We start from the raw sequence: 15,330 nt of genomic DNA, 5'->3' as shown, positions 1-15,330 counted from the left end.
ATATTAATCTATCGGTTTATAAACAATATTTATATTTATTATAGTAGGTTTGTCCCCTTCTTATTGTTTGGAACGATCCGCGCAGCTGCGACGTACGTTCGAACGAGGCCCCACGATGCGCCTGTGCCCGCAACCGAACCAGAATTGGTGCGACAGCCACACGCAGTGCACGGAGACCGCGGTGAGATGCGTTGATCGCGATCCCAAATTGTTATTATTGTTTGTTTATTGTGGAGTGCAATGGCGATGCAAAAGGAGGCCGGCGTCGGCGATTTTGTCCTGATGGACACCATCGACCTGGACAGTTTCATGAGGAATCTGGAGCTCAGGTACTGTTCAGTTTTTGCACAGGTGTCGGTTTTCGCACACGAACGCGCGGCCTGACAACGTCGCGTTTTGGGCGCGTTTCGGTTTTTCAAAAATTTCAGCGAATTCGTTCGGGAAAACGTAACAAGCGAAAACAGTGGTGACTAAGCCGTTGACCATGTGGGTGACAGGTGGGGTCACAGTTGCTTAGCAACTGTAATAAACACCGAATTTTTTCTATTTTTACTGTTGAATTATTATTTAAAAATATTTTTCTATTTCGTTGACACACAAAAGAAATACAAAAATCTAATTGTCATACATACACATTGTCAAACTGTCAAAAGTGATCAAACTTCCAACGTAGTTTTACAACTAATTGTAAATAAAAGTCATACGAATGATACAATAAAATTAAATGTTTATTTTGAAATAAATTAATAAAACACGTTATAAAGTTGTAAGTAACAAAAATATGTGTCTAAAATACATATTATTTCGAAAATCATTAAAAATAAGAAAAACATATATTTTCGAAAGTTATTTCTAGTAAAATATATTTACTACTATATAATTATTTTTTTATATATAAGAATAAATGAATTACAACAAATATTATATATGTAAAATTACCTATTTTTAAAAAAAGAGTTTCATATAATTTATAATGTTTAATTTTGAATAATTATAATGAAATTTTAATGTTCGACTATTTTTTAAATAATTTTACAAAAATAGTTTTAAACAAATTTCCTAGTTCATTCATATTTTTAAAAACATTTCAGTACATTGTATATAATTTATATATTGTTTGACAAAATATTTACATATATTTTAATAGATTATGCAGAATTTTAGTTTTGAGATTTTTACAAGTGAATTAAAAAATTTTAAAGAATATGTATATTTTGAATCTTGATACATAACAATTACGTTGACAACTACTTAATAATTAAACAAATAAATTCGGATTTAAGATTAAAATAAATATTTAATTATGAATGCACTGAATGTTTCGCTGTTTTTGAAACGATTTAATAATTAAACAAATAAATTCGAATTTAAGATTAAAATAAATATTTAATTATTAATGTACTAAACGTTTCAAAAACAGCGGAACTTCTATTCCCAAAACTTGTCTGTAAATACCTTATATACCAAAATTGCTATACAAGTTGTAACAGTTTTTAGCCTAAGGTAGGACATTAGTGACAATATTTGATTTATAACCCAAAATCAATATTTACTAAAATGCACAACGAAAACCTTAGAATTGTTTGTTTACTTATTTAATAATGACTGACAGACTTAGTATTTACCAGAAATTTGAAAATATATTTGCATTGTGACTAAGTAAGAACGTTTCCTTCTTAGAACTTGGATCACATTCACTTTTTTCCAAGGTGTTAATTAAACTGCCAAACTTTGTTACCAGATCAGCTTGTACAACTAAATATGAACCAGTCAAAACAAACAAAAATAATGTTAATTTATCTAATCCTTTTTAAAGTTCACATCTTCATTCCAACTGTCAAATATATACATATCTACCAGAAACGTTTGTAGCCACATGTTGTGGCCTCTTTGTATGATCATCGAGTGACGCATTGTATTTCCGTCACCACAAATGTTGCATTTTAGATGAACGTAGCGATAAACGTGTAAACGCTGCAAATTCCAATAACAATTAACAATTAACCGAAATATGTACTGGTTTGCAGCAAGATAACAAAAATTCCAAACATTCCGGATTCGTACATTGTTATTCCGCACTCAACTCGTCCCACTTCGAGATTAAAACAACAATGGTTACAGTAATTAACGCCAGACGTATTCTAGGACACGCGATTTAAAATGTATCCCTTGTCTAGTGGACGCGCGACATAATAGTTGAAAAATAATGTCTTCGCGGTTGCAAGGACGACTTTTACGATTGCGGCGCCACAAAGGGTTCATTATTTAATTAACTTTGAGAAATTAATTGTCATTTGTGCGGGAAAATTAAATAAAAATAAAAATACATTAAAAACGAAAGGAAAGATAAGACAGGATATAAAACTAAGTCCGTGCAAAAATAGGAAATTACGTCACAGCTATATTTACTATCCCACCTTATCCGTATAGTGGTTTTATCAATTCCTAAAAGGAAGTTGAGGCATTCCGACAATTTTTAACGATCGCTTCTCGTCACCAACTCTTTAATAACTCAATGATTTCGATCTTAAACGTTAATTTTCTTCTCTGCTAGCTCGTAGGTGTTTAGCAACGGTTTGACGCTTGCCGATTGAAAATCAGACCGAAAACACCATTGTCGGTACATCGATTCGCTGACTCCTCTAATTGAGGTTCGTTGTTCCACGCGTTTTATGTGTGTTGACATAGGAAAACCGTTATGCAGTAAACGTGATTGGCTCGAGGGTAAAGTGAAATGTTCCAGAGTAAAAAAAGCAATTGTCGGACCCAGATTCTTTAATTAATTCATTTATGCCGAAAATTTATTGTTCACTGTTGCGACAACAACATACAGCCTTGGTTAAAAGTATGAGGCGCCCTATTTGGGATATTATTTATGTTTTTTTTAAAAAAAGTAAGAATAAAAATTCTTTTAATTGTTGTTTTTAGTAATTTTTTATTAATAATTGTTGCTTTTGCTTTTATTACGGCTGCGACCCACTTCTTTTCAGGGCGACATTTAAGTGTACCTTCAATTTTATGTTGTTCCCGTTTCTTTTTTCTTAAATAATATCTTAGGTACTAAATTTACAACTTTATTCTCCTTAAAGTTTTGATTAGTGAGACATTATTTTTAAATTTTACTTTCTCTATGTTTATGTCATTATGTAAACCACTAAGGGCCAAACTTTTACTGTCTCTGTCGTGCATGACGTATCTCTCAAGATTCAGACGGATCAAACTTATCTGTATATACACATGAACTAATTTAGTATAGGCATGCATTAAACAACAATTTGCTTCCATGTATTGAAGAAATAATAAGGTTAAGATATGTGTGTTCCAACATGATAATGATCTCTGACGCAAATCCAAAATTATGGCTTACTATTAGAGATCAAAGCATCGTTATTTTGCCTAAACCCGCTTGTCGAAACCTCTATGCAGAACACATATGGGATCACGTTGGAGAAATATGTTATATATTCGGAAATTGATCGAGTCCATGCTTCAGGGATGTGCTGATATTATAGATATTGTATAAAATATTAATGTTACTATTTATAGTATAAAAAATAATAATTTTTAGAAAAAATATAAAACAACATTAGTTGATTAATATTATTTTAATAATAATAATTTTAGGGAGTATACTTAATATATGAAAATAAATTCTAATGAAAATAAGTGTTTTACAGGAGTAGTTTCGGATATACTGAGGATTAGTTCTTTCAATCGAATCGGATGGTTTCTTTGACAGCCATTTGTTTTTATTCGCAAAAATATAGCATTGTAAAATCTTAGATCTAGATGACTCTTGAACTGAATTAACTTTACTTTGTTAAGGAGGGTGATGCAATTTTCTAGGGTACGATATTGTAAAATTTTTGCCAAAAATGAATCAACAAAATTATCATTAAAAATCTTCGAAATTTATTTGCTGACCTATATTTAAATTTATTGTCATATTTTGTGTCTATTTTTTTCATCGAACATTATTGTAAAATAATGTTTTTAATTAGACATGTCAGACATTGTTTGCCCAGTCTTCTCTAAGAAACTTATGACTATAAAAACACACTCTAAACAAGACTTGAGATTGCTCTTAGAAAGTCATTGTTTCTGTGGGGTTTTACATCAGCTTTGGGAAGTTTTTACCTAATAGTTATAGCAGTTACTTTTCCACCAAACTTAACTGGAAGCAGCGATCCCAAAAGAGCTTTTTCTGTGACTTTTTAATAAATCACGGATTAAAGTACGATAATCATCAAAATCATAAAATCGGCTTGCGGTACTTACTATTTCGCTCTGGAATTTGTGCAATTCGTGCAACAATTGAATACGATATTTTTGAAACAACAATTATGCAGGAATTATAACTTATACGTTCTTTAAGGAAGACAAAAGCAGATTGATGCGTTTGAAATAAAATCACTGGCGGCTCGTGACGTACAGTCAGCTGCAGAATGGCATTACCACCCTAAGATCCAGTTGCGGTCTAAATATGAAAGTTCGGTTGTGAAAAAGAATGATACAACAATAATATGATTGTACAAGTGTGACAACAAATTCGTTGTGTTGGTGGGCTGTACTATACCATAAATTAACCCCAAATTCAATGAATTTACATATTTTTACAAGTATTTTTAAAGTAAACCTTTTGTAAGGTAAAGTAACCCAACCCGACAAGAACGCTTGTAACATTTCTAAATCTGTATTAATATTTTGTTTTAAAAATATATACATATTTCTCACGAAAAATAAATTTTATTTATTTCATATTTTTAATAATATGTTTTTATATTGATATATATATTGATTTTATTCAGTCAGTCAGAATTTTAGTTAATAAAAAAAGTTAAATTTCAAATCCAAACTTAATACTATTTTATAAATGTTCTACAAATTATTGAGTAAAAATAAATTCTAATTATTTTATTATTTGTGATTTAGTTAAAGCAATAATATTTTTCTAAACTTTAAATATGTAAAATTTATATTATTAAAGGCATATTTTTATAGTAACAAAACAAAATATAATATAAAATAAATTAAAAAAAAAAACATTTTTAAACCGTTTGTCAAATAAGTGTTGTTATAATTGGATTACATGAATACAATCAATATTTCAGCCAGGGGCATTTTTTTAAATTACATATTGTTGTATATACTATTGTATTTATTCCCAAATATTATTGTAATAATTAAATTCTAAGAAAAAGTAGATGTCTGTATCAATATTCTATATTTTATATATCCACTGTATGAGGTTTCATTGGAAAATTTAAAATTTTATCAGTTCCAACCTATGTTTCAATCTCATTACATTATGGCTAGATTGATTTGAACATTACGACAACATCAAAATGTAAAGTGTGTAAATTTTCCATTAATTTTATTTAAATATAGTTATTAAGCATAACGATTACTATCTAGTATTAGTAGTAAACATTTCGTTCGAAAAATATAATTTTAAACATATTTTTCGAAATTTAGATTTTTGTAACTTATCCCAATTAGTATTCATCCATTATTTACTATTCCTGACCGCTGTGTACCTCTTTTTGGTGTACTGGGCAGGGCTTATCGATAGCGGATCACATAGGATTCTGCTTACCAAGTGGTAATGTCATTCTGCAGCCGACTGTATATTATATATAGGACAGAAAAAATAATATTTTATTGATCAGTGCTTTTGTCATGTAAATTTAATCCACAAGATATTTTTTTCAAATCACAAAAAACAATTTATTCTAAATATCTTCACTACCATTAGAAAATACAATACAACAAACACATTCAATATATTTCTGTTCGGTATTGGTTAAAATATTAAAATTAGGAATTGGACGGTTTAATTCTTCTTAATTCTTAACTGGAAATACACATTTAGTTAGTAAAAAATCCACCACATCAACGGCATCTCTTATGTTTATAAATTCTTTCATGTTATTACTGGTTGACACCATATCAAAATAAAAAGAGATGTATCAAAAACCTTTCTACGACCAAGTTGGCTAGAGGCACGCCTCAGCTCCCCTGCCATTGAAACAATAGACTGACCTTAAAGCGCATGTGCTTTCATTGAAGTTTGATGTAAAACTGTTGTTGTTTGTTTAGTTGTCGGTCTTACAACAATTACCTTTGTTTGAATATTAAGTTAAATTCTATTCTCATGAATAACAACATAAAAAAACGTTGTCAATAAAATCATTTTCATAGATAGGGCACTGCCTCATCTGAGTAGCCGTCACTGAGTACAATTGCAAAAATGTCCAATTCCAATAACTACCATTAGTCGAAGTTCGAGGAAATTGTTATTAAATTACAGGAAAAATCGTAGGGCGCCTCATACTTTTAGTCATGGCTGTATATAATTATTGCAGACGCTAAACTTCATTGATGAATTCAACATTGACACAAAAAACGTCTTATCAAATGATTTAAATAGCCACTCTGTTTTTAGACGTACGAAAACATGCACGGGATGCAAATGAACAACGGGTCATTAAAATTATGCAACATAAAAATTAATAGAATATGGAGTGAAAGTCGGTTGTGTAATAATTCGCGTCGTCGCGATTTTGCGCGGTTTTCCATTTCAGAACGACGCCCAGGAAATAAAAGTGCCAATTTATGTGGAAGAAATTGTATTATTTAGAAACTATGACTAACATCGTTAAATGTGTGTATAGAAATAAGCTTGGAAATGTTTAAGGTCACGCTTATCAGTTTATCATTCTTATCGGGTCTTCCTCGCTGCAAAATGTCGAAAATTTGTTTTGCCAACCGATTTCTGAACTCATGAAAAACGTTATCAACTGTTGTAGTTGCGTTGTTCCCTTTAACGTTCGTACGAAGTTGCCTCCGAAGTGACTCATCGTTGGAACTGGAATTCGATCTTGACGATTGATGTAGTAGTTGACCGCATCTGCGTAATTTCGCATTCATTCATCAGTCATTTCATATTTGAGTCACCGCGATCCCCATGATGTCACTTTTTGTCGACGACACTTCGCATTTCTAGGTCAATTCGTTCGAGAATAATAAATATTCGAGGTGATTAATGGCGTAATTAAAAGTTATGATAACAAAAACCAATTAAAAATTTTACAAGGATCTTAATCAGATTTAATGCTTAAAAAATGTTCGTTTACAACACAAACTGTCTAAAGATTAAGATAATTTATTGCAGGAAATTATTCAACCGGCATCATTAAATTAAATAGTAAATAAAGTTCTTTATTGAGAAATGTTCTGTAAAATTTTTTAATTGTTGACCTCAAAGCCCTAAGTAATCGAAAATTGTTTTCTTTTTCACAGTCCCTAATAAATTATCAGCTCATTATATATAATAACGTCAATAACCAAGGATGAATTTCCCTGCATTTCCATCATTTTTGGAACTTTCCGTTTTCAGGAAGTCGGAATAGTTTCACGTCATGATTTAATAACAATTGAAAATCCTAAGGAAACATATTGTAACGGATTTTCTGTTAAGGACTCCGACAGTTTTGTTCAATTGGAAACGCATTTATAAATAGATTCACGTGTTTTGATTTGTGGGGTTGATGCACAGTCCTGCTGCGGCACGATTCTGTTTATTTACGTCCAAACGCATACAATAAAATTGTATTTGATGATTAATTTGTTTCGTTTCGAGTTGCAGACAGATTAAACTTATTTTAGTACATGTTTACTTATGTGATAAAAAACAAATCATCTATATCTGTGACACGTCCCGATTGATTTATTGTTTCTTTTATCAAGAAATTTTTTGGAGATTACAACCTTATAAATTAATTGAAAAATACTTCTATTATAAAAATTATAATAGCCAAAGTGATGACTAAGTTTAATGAGTAATGAACAATCCCAGTATTATGTATATTGATTTAACTGCTAATCTAATCAATTTCATTGTATATTGTGGTACAATTGGACGTCGTCACATTTTCCAGGATTTATTTAGTTTAAATTTACACATCTGTTAAGTTTTATGGTAACAAATACTAAATAAAGTTGAAAAGTACTCAAACACACACGTATTTATTTATACAATCTAGACAATTTACACGGAATGCAGTGTTTTACATTAATAAATTAGCATTTAATTCCTTTAACAAGACAGTAATGTATTTTGATCACGCGTTTTTTTGTCTGAATTTAATAAAAGATTAATTTACTAGTAGTTAATCATATCCAGATGTGACAGCGATAAACAAAATACTTGAAACAATTGATGACTTTTCAACAAGAACATGAATCCTTTCAAAGTCACAATCTCCACATTCCACTCTCACATTCGAACGCACCAAAAGGAGCAACTGGTGCAAAAACTCAATTAGAATCGTCTGGCCATAAAATCCATTATGGTCTCAATGTCCGTCTTTAAATCCTGCCATGTATTAGTTCCTAACAATCGAGCTTTCTTTTCTTAATTCTCGCTGGCTTAACGATCAATCCGATGTTAACAATTGCAGAATTGTGCGTTGATTTATTGATGAGAATGCGATCTGCGGATGCTGGACGTTTTATGATGGCAATTAAAACTGTTTGCTCGCATGCAAATTATATAAATTATTTGGTTTTTTACATCATGTTAATTAACTGTTAACTGGTTCAATATATTTTTACGTTTAGAAGTAACGGAATGTTTTTATCTACGCAGCATTGAAATCGTCATTTATTTAATCAAAAAATGTGCACTTTTAAGAACATTCTTTGCTTAGTACTAATCTATCTTTTGCATTAGTAAGAGTAATAAAAATATAAGTGATAAACCATGTTTATCGCGTTTGTCTATACGCTAAAAATAGGCAAGTTTACTGAGTAATTGCCAATATTAACGTTTATAAAGATAAAATTGTTATGCGAAAGTACCTAACCTTATTTTTACTAGGCTTTAACTTAATTCTAATAGTCTACAAAGTTTCAGTTGTAAAAACATTTTTCTCATGGTTTACAAGGTCGAAGGTTAATTTCTGCATTTACATATAATAATGTTGGGCGTGCGAAAAACCATTAAAACTGACCTCGTGCGCAAAAGACCGATATCCAACGTGATTTTAAAATTAAGAATTAAATTTTCTAGTTAAAATTACATACAAATTTCAATCAAAATTAATATAATTTTTGTTATAGGTTCAAAAATGGCCACATCTACACTTATATTGGAGAAGTATGTGTATCGGTAAATCCGTACCGGACTATGAACATTTACGATCAGGCGCATATCAACAAATATAAAGGTGAGAAAGTAATCTTTTATTTATTATCTTAATTTTCCTTTCAAATGATTGATTATAATTAACTATAGACGACCAATAATAGATATATAACAGATAAATATATTAACAAATGACAACGATAAGATAAATAAAAAACTATATACACTATTAATTATTCAGGAATAAACGGATTACATTGCCCCAATTACAAATAAACTGAGTAATTCAATTGTAGGTCACGTCATTGCAAAAATATTACGGCACACAATTGTAGCTGACCATAAAATACATTATTTTATGATTAACTCTTAATTGTTTTTTTAAAATAGAAACCGACTAATTAACACTGTTAATTAAATTACAATCGTTAAAAGTTGGTTGTAATTAAAATGTAATCGATCCCTTTAATTGTGTTAGCACAAACAAATAATGGTTATCTTCTCCTGCAAAGGTGGAATTTTTAGAATGTCGACATTAAGACAGACACTGAACAGAAACGTGGGGTTGAAATCTAATTGTTTATGTTACAGACAGAGAATTGTTCGAAAATGTGCCCCACATCTTCGCAATAGCGGACGCGTCGCACAAAGTGATGAAACAACAGGGCAGGGACACTTGTATCGTGATCAGCGGAGAGTCCGGCTCTGGGAAAACGGAGGCCTCGAAAATTATCATGAAGTACATTGCTGCTGTCACTAATCAAGGTATATTTTTGGGTCCGTTTATGAAAGAGTTAATAAAATTTTGTGAACCATTTGCTTTTTTCTTGTAACTACGGAGGTTTCGTCGTGTTTGAACGATGAAATCACTTATTATTGTATGAATCACAAAATTGCCACAAATCTTTATTGTGAGTTATAGGAATTTTAGATATATTATTTTATAACAGATATAATAGTATGTCATAACATATTTTTAGTAGTTTTATATGCGATAAGATTTGTAATTAAGAGATACTTGTTATTGTATAAGTTACAAAATAGCACATAGATTACAAACGTTTCAAGTATCAAAATGAACCTACTTAGTTAGATAAAAATCATTAATTCCATGTAATACATCAATCAATAAAAAACAAGCAGGTTTAATTTGATGCGGATATTTTGTATTATTATAAATAACCAGATTTTGTCTTAATTGTTATTGTTAATGTTTGGACGGATTTTTTTCAGATTTGTCCTATTTCAAAACAGTTGAGAGTCTAGGTGGGCAAACCTTTTTGGACATTAATTTGTCCGGAACGCAGTCGATAACATTCCATGCACATTTGCTTGACTGTTTCGTTTGTCGCACTCACTAATAATCGTTGTTTTTAGAAGCGGTATATTGATATGTCTAACCAGCGAATTGTTTTTGTCTATTTCTAACCATCAATGTTCTAAAACACAACCATTATACCATCTAATTAACATAATTTAATATGTAGGGGGACAACGAGAAATCGAACGAGTCAAAAACATCTTAATCCAGTCGAATTCGATCCTCGAAGCTTTCGGCAATGCGAAAACGAACCGCAACGACAACTCGTCCAGATTCGGCAAATACATGGACATCCACTTCGACTTCAAAGGCGACCCGATCGGTGGACACATCAACAAATACTTGTTGGAAAAATCACGCGTCGTGCATCAACAATTGGGGGAGCGCAACTTCCACTGTTTCTATCAGTTGCTGCTCGGTGCCCCGGACGACGTGCTCAGAAAACTGAACCTGTCCAGAAGTCCCGACAATTATTTCTTCGTCAACCAGGGCAAGGCGTCGCGTGTGGACACGATCAACGACAAAACCGATTACAAAACGGTCAACAGCTCCTTCAGTACCCTCCAGTTCGATGCCAACGACCAGGACACTGTATGGCGCATAATCGCGTCCATCGTTCATTTGGGTGACCTTCAATTCAACATCACCGACGAGGAGAAACTTCAGCTGAAGAAATCGAACTCTGTGGACTACGTGGCCAATTTATTGCAAGTGGAGAAACGGGAACTCGAAACGGCGCTATGCGAAAGAGTGATTGCGGCTCGAGGGGATGTCATGCGAAAGGAACATACGGAATCTGAGGCGACTTTCGGTCGAGACGCATTTGCTAAAGCCATCTACGAGCGGCTCTTCGGATGGATCGTCGAGAAGATCAATGCTGCAATCGCTGTAGATTCGGGTAACTACGCCAAAAATTATAAGAGTTCGTTGATTGGGGTTCTGGATATTTACGGCTTCGAAATTTTCGACAACAATAGTTTTGAACAGTTCTGTATTAATTATTGTAACGAGAAGTTGCAGCAGTTGTTTATTGGTATGTATTATATAATTTAATTTTTAAAGAGTTTTTGATTATTTTTTTGTGATTTGCAGAGTTGGTTTTGAAACAGGAACAAGAAGAGTACTTAAGGGAAGGAATTGAGTGGAAGAACATTGACTACTTTAATAACCAGATCATCTGCGATCTTGTAGAGGCTCCTCATAAGGGTAATGTATTTAATAGGTTTTTCTCGTGTTACTTTTCATAACAATTTCCAATTTAGGTATAATTGCAATTGTGGACGATGCCTGCAAAATGACAGCTGAGAAAATATCCGACGAACTTCTCTTGGAAAACATGGATAAAGTCCTAAAGGGCCATAAACATTACATGTCCCGCCAGACTAAACCATCCGAAAAATCCTTGCAACATAAAGTCGACTTCCGCATAACACACTATGCAGGCGATGTCACTTATTCCATAATCGGATTTTTGGACAAAAACAAGGACACATTGTTCCAAGACTTTAAACGGCTCTTGTACAGTTCCAGAGACAAGAATATCAGAGAAATGTGGCCGGAAGGAGCAGAGCATATTACCAAAATCACCAAGAGACCGCCCACAGCCGGTACAATGTTCAAAAACTCGATGGGCGCTTTGGTGCAGAATTTGCTGAGCAAAGAACCGCATTACGTACGATGCATCAAGCCCAACGAGTTGAAATCGGCCGCTGCCTTCGACGAAGAGCGAGTCAGACATCAAGTCTCGTATCTGGGGTTGGTCGAGAATGTGAGAGTGAGACGAGCCGGTTTCGCCCACCGTCAACGATATGACAAGTTTTTGAAACGGTATAAAATGTTGTCACAGTATACATGGCCGAATTTCCGTGGTGGCAGTGATCAAGATGGTGTCCAGGTGTTGATGAATGAGAATGGCTTCGAAAAAGACGTGAAATACGGCAAGACTAAGGTGTTCATCAAGTCGCCTAAGACCTTATTCACCTTGGAACACAAAAGGAATGAATTGATCCCGCAGTTGGTGACACTCATTACGAAAACTTGGAGAGGTACGATTATAACCGCATTTCAAACGAATTACTAATAATGTCTGATTGCAGGTTATAAAGCTCGCCAGGAGTACAAGAGGATGAAGGCGCTGATGGTGATGGTGAAAGCCTACCGCTTGAAAAAGATGCGGGTGTATATCAACGCGTTGCAACAAAAATTTGCAAGGGCGAAAACTATGAAAGACTACGGTAAAAGTTTGCAGTGGCCTGCACCGCCAGTGTCTCTTAAACCCACCACGGCCATTTTGCGTGGAGCTTTTAAAAGGTGGCGTGCTTACATGGTGCTCAAGAAGATTCCGCGCGAAGATTGGGGACAGATGAAATTAAAAATCACCGCTGCGAGTGCGCTACTGAGGAAGCGCAAGGAATGGGGCGTGAGCCGTAAATGGGAGGGCAACTATTTGGCCATCCTCGGCGAGAACAACAACTACAGCTTGTTCAACGAAGCCGTCAACAACTTGAGGAACACCAAACACTTCACGACAGTGCTATTCTCCTCCTATGTTACCAAGTTTAACAAGTTCAACAAATGCGCTGAAAGAGTGATGCTAATAACTGACAAATACATATTCAAATTGGACTGCGAGAAGTTCAAGAACATGAAAGAGGGTGTGGCTTTGGACACACTCACCGGTATCAGTGTTAGTCCAGAGCATGATCAGCTAATTGTGCTGCATTGTCCGGACGGCAATGATTTGGTTGTGTCCTTGCACTGTACCAAACAGGAGGACCGCATTGGTGAAGCAGTAGCTGTCCTTTGCAACGGATATTTCAAGTAAAACAAAATACTGTTTTAAATCATGCTTTGAATTTAATTTATTAATGTTTTTAGGTTGAAACAATCGGAACTTCCGGTGAACGTGTCTAAAACTATCCAGTGTTCTTTGGGCAAAAAACAGAGACTGATCAACATTCAAGTTTCGTCGGCGGAACAACGTCCGATCTTCAGGAAGGATGGCAATAATATTGCCTACGTACTACCGTCCAATTATGCAATCATGGAGAACGGCAATAACCACATAAAACAGTAATGATTGAAGTGTTTTTGTATAGTGTAAAATAGCAATTTTAATCCAAAGAATTCATGAATTTATCAATTAACGGGAGCCTTAAGTAAACGTGCCTTTTTTATTCATTCTGTTTTGACTATAATATTTTATACAACGATTTTATAAAATAGTATTAATGATATCTGTGTTATCGGTAAACGCAATTTTTTATGCTTCCACATAAGACTTAATCATATTTTTAATTGTTATAAGTTAATTTCTTTCAAGTATTAAGATCCATGTACTTAATTATGTGAGATTTGAGTATTAATTTAATGGATGCTCTGTGATTTGTTGTACATTTTCCATAAGGCATTTTTATATATAATTGTATTTGTACCGTACTATCGTTGTTCGCTGAAAGCTTTGTACTTTACTGTTTACATCAAATTATTATTATATTTATTGTTTATAAATAATTTTAAGTGCCATTATTTTTATAATATTCTAATTTTGTATCGCCTTTAGATACATGTAGTCATGCTAAAATGTGCCTTATTAAAACTATAAAAAAGATACACGTGTTTTATTTTTAAACTACCATTCACATTACAAACTATACCTAATCAACTTGTGTAGTGTACGTCAATTTTTTCATTTGATTAGTTAGTATATTTTATACAAAGGGTTTACTCCGTCCCAATCTTGAGAGAGACATCATGCGGACCAAGTCTCCCACTACCGGAGAATCTGAAAACTTTTACTGCCTCTGTCGTGCATGATGTCTCTTAATTATAATGGAGTAAATGCTTTTCTATCGGTATAAATAATATTTGTGTGTATTCGTCACAATAGGCAACCTTATAACACATGATGTTACGTTGGTTGCATATACTGAATAAGAAAATTTATAATTCACTTGATTGATTTTTTGAAATATACAAATAATTTATTTAATTGAAAGCTAACAACAAATATTGTCGTTTTTTCTGTCGAATATTAGTAACAATAAAACTGGTGAAATAAATATATAAATTTGATAAAATTAACACAGTATCGTTTAAATATAAACATTAATGTTCCATTTAAAAATTATTTTTTTAACTTTTTCTATGAATATTTACTCCATTTGACCTTTATTTATAATTAATTAATCTAATTAGATTTAGGCCAATTTAATAAAAACAAACCAGGTTATTTTTGGCAAGTGCTACATCGATAACGTTATAACCTTTGGATATAGTAAATTAAATTATATAACAACTACAAAGTATACATTGAGAATACCTGATGTGAGGTTTTGTGGCCTGACACTGGTTTTGATTATGTGTAATTTGATATTAACTTAAAATAATTAATAAGAACTGATAATAAAAAATGCCTAATGCAAGAGTAATATACGTATACAAGCTCTTATAGCGACTAGCCTTATCATCGCATGATGATTTTATATAAAAATTTAAACAGATAAGATATTTTCGTCCTGGATATTAAATTCTAGAATGCTCGATACCGGCAAAAACATTTTAAATCGGCACGTGCGTCAATATTAACACAGAACGTGGGAAATTTGATAAAGTATCAAAAATCACAGGCAAATCGGAGAATTTTGAGTTTTTAGTTATAATCTAATTGATGGAATTACCATACAAGCTTTTGGACTAAAATTGTATAACTGTCCAACGTTATGCAATTATCTACTGATATACATGTATAAAAATGAGGTACAGATTATTCTTTATTTAAAGCCAAGCCTCTTGTAAATAAACAAATTATTAATAAACCATGATTTGAACTATCGTAAGCATGGAGATAATGACGGAAAAA

At 32.7% G+C, this 15,330-nt stretch overlaps 1 protein-coding gene across 1 annotated transcript; it reads left to right on the top strand.

Moving 5' to 3' along the window:
• The first annotated feature begins 149 nt into the window (after window positions 1-149).
• On the top strand, window positions 150-14,079 carry LOC109598231 (unconventional myosin ID). The gene is made up of 8 exons (XM_020014098.2): window positions 150-329; window positions 9,124-9,230; window positions 9,740-9,913; window positions 10,636-11,502; window positions 11,562-11,675; window positions 11,732-12,514; window positions 12,566-13,289; window positions 13,347-14,079. The coding sequence occupies exons 1-8, from the start codon at window positions 241-243 to the stop codon at window positions 13,543-13,545; spliced, it is 3,057 nt and encodes a 1,018-aa protein (XP_019869657.2). The 5' UTR covers window positions 150-240; the 3' UTR covers window positions 13,546-14,079.
• Window positions 14,080-15,330: the final 1,251 nt, after the last annotated feature.

This window comes from Aethina tumida, chromosome 1 (assembly GCF_024364675.1).
Source record: "Aethina tumida isolate Nest 87 chromosome 1, icAetTumi1.1, whole genome shotgun sequence".
NCBI classification, from domain to species: Eukaryota; Metazoa; Arthropoda; class Insecta; order Coleoptera; family Nitidulidae; genus Aethina; species Aethina tumida.
This window is presented reverse-complemented; position numbering and strand designations above follow the sequence as displayed.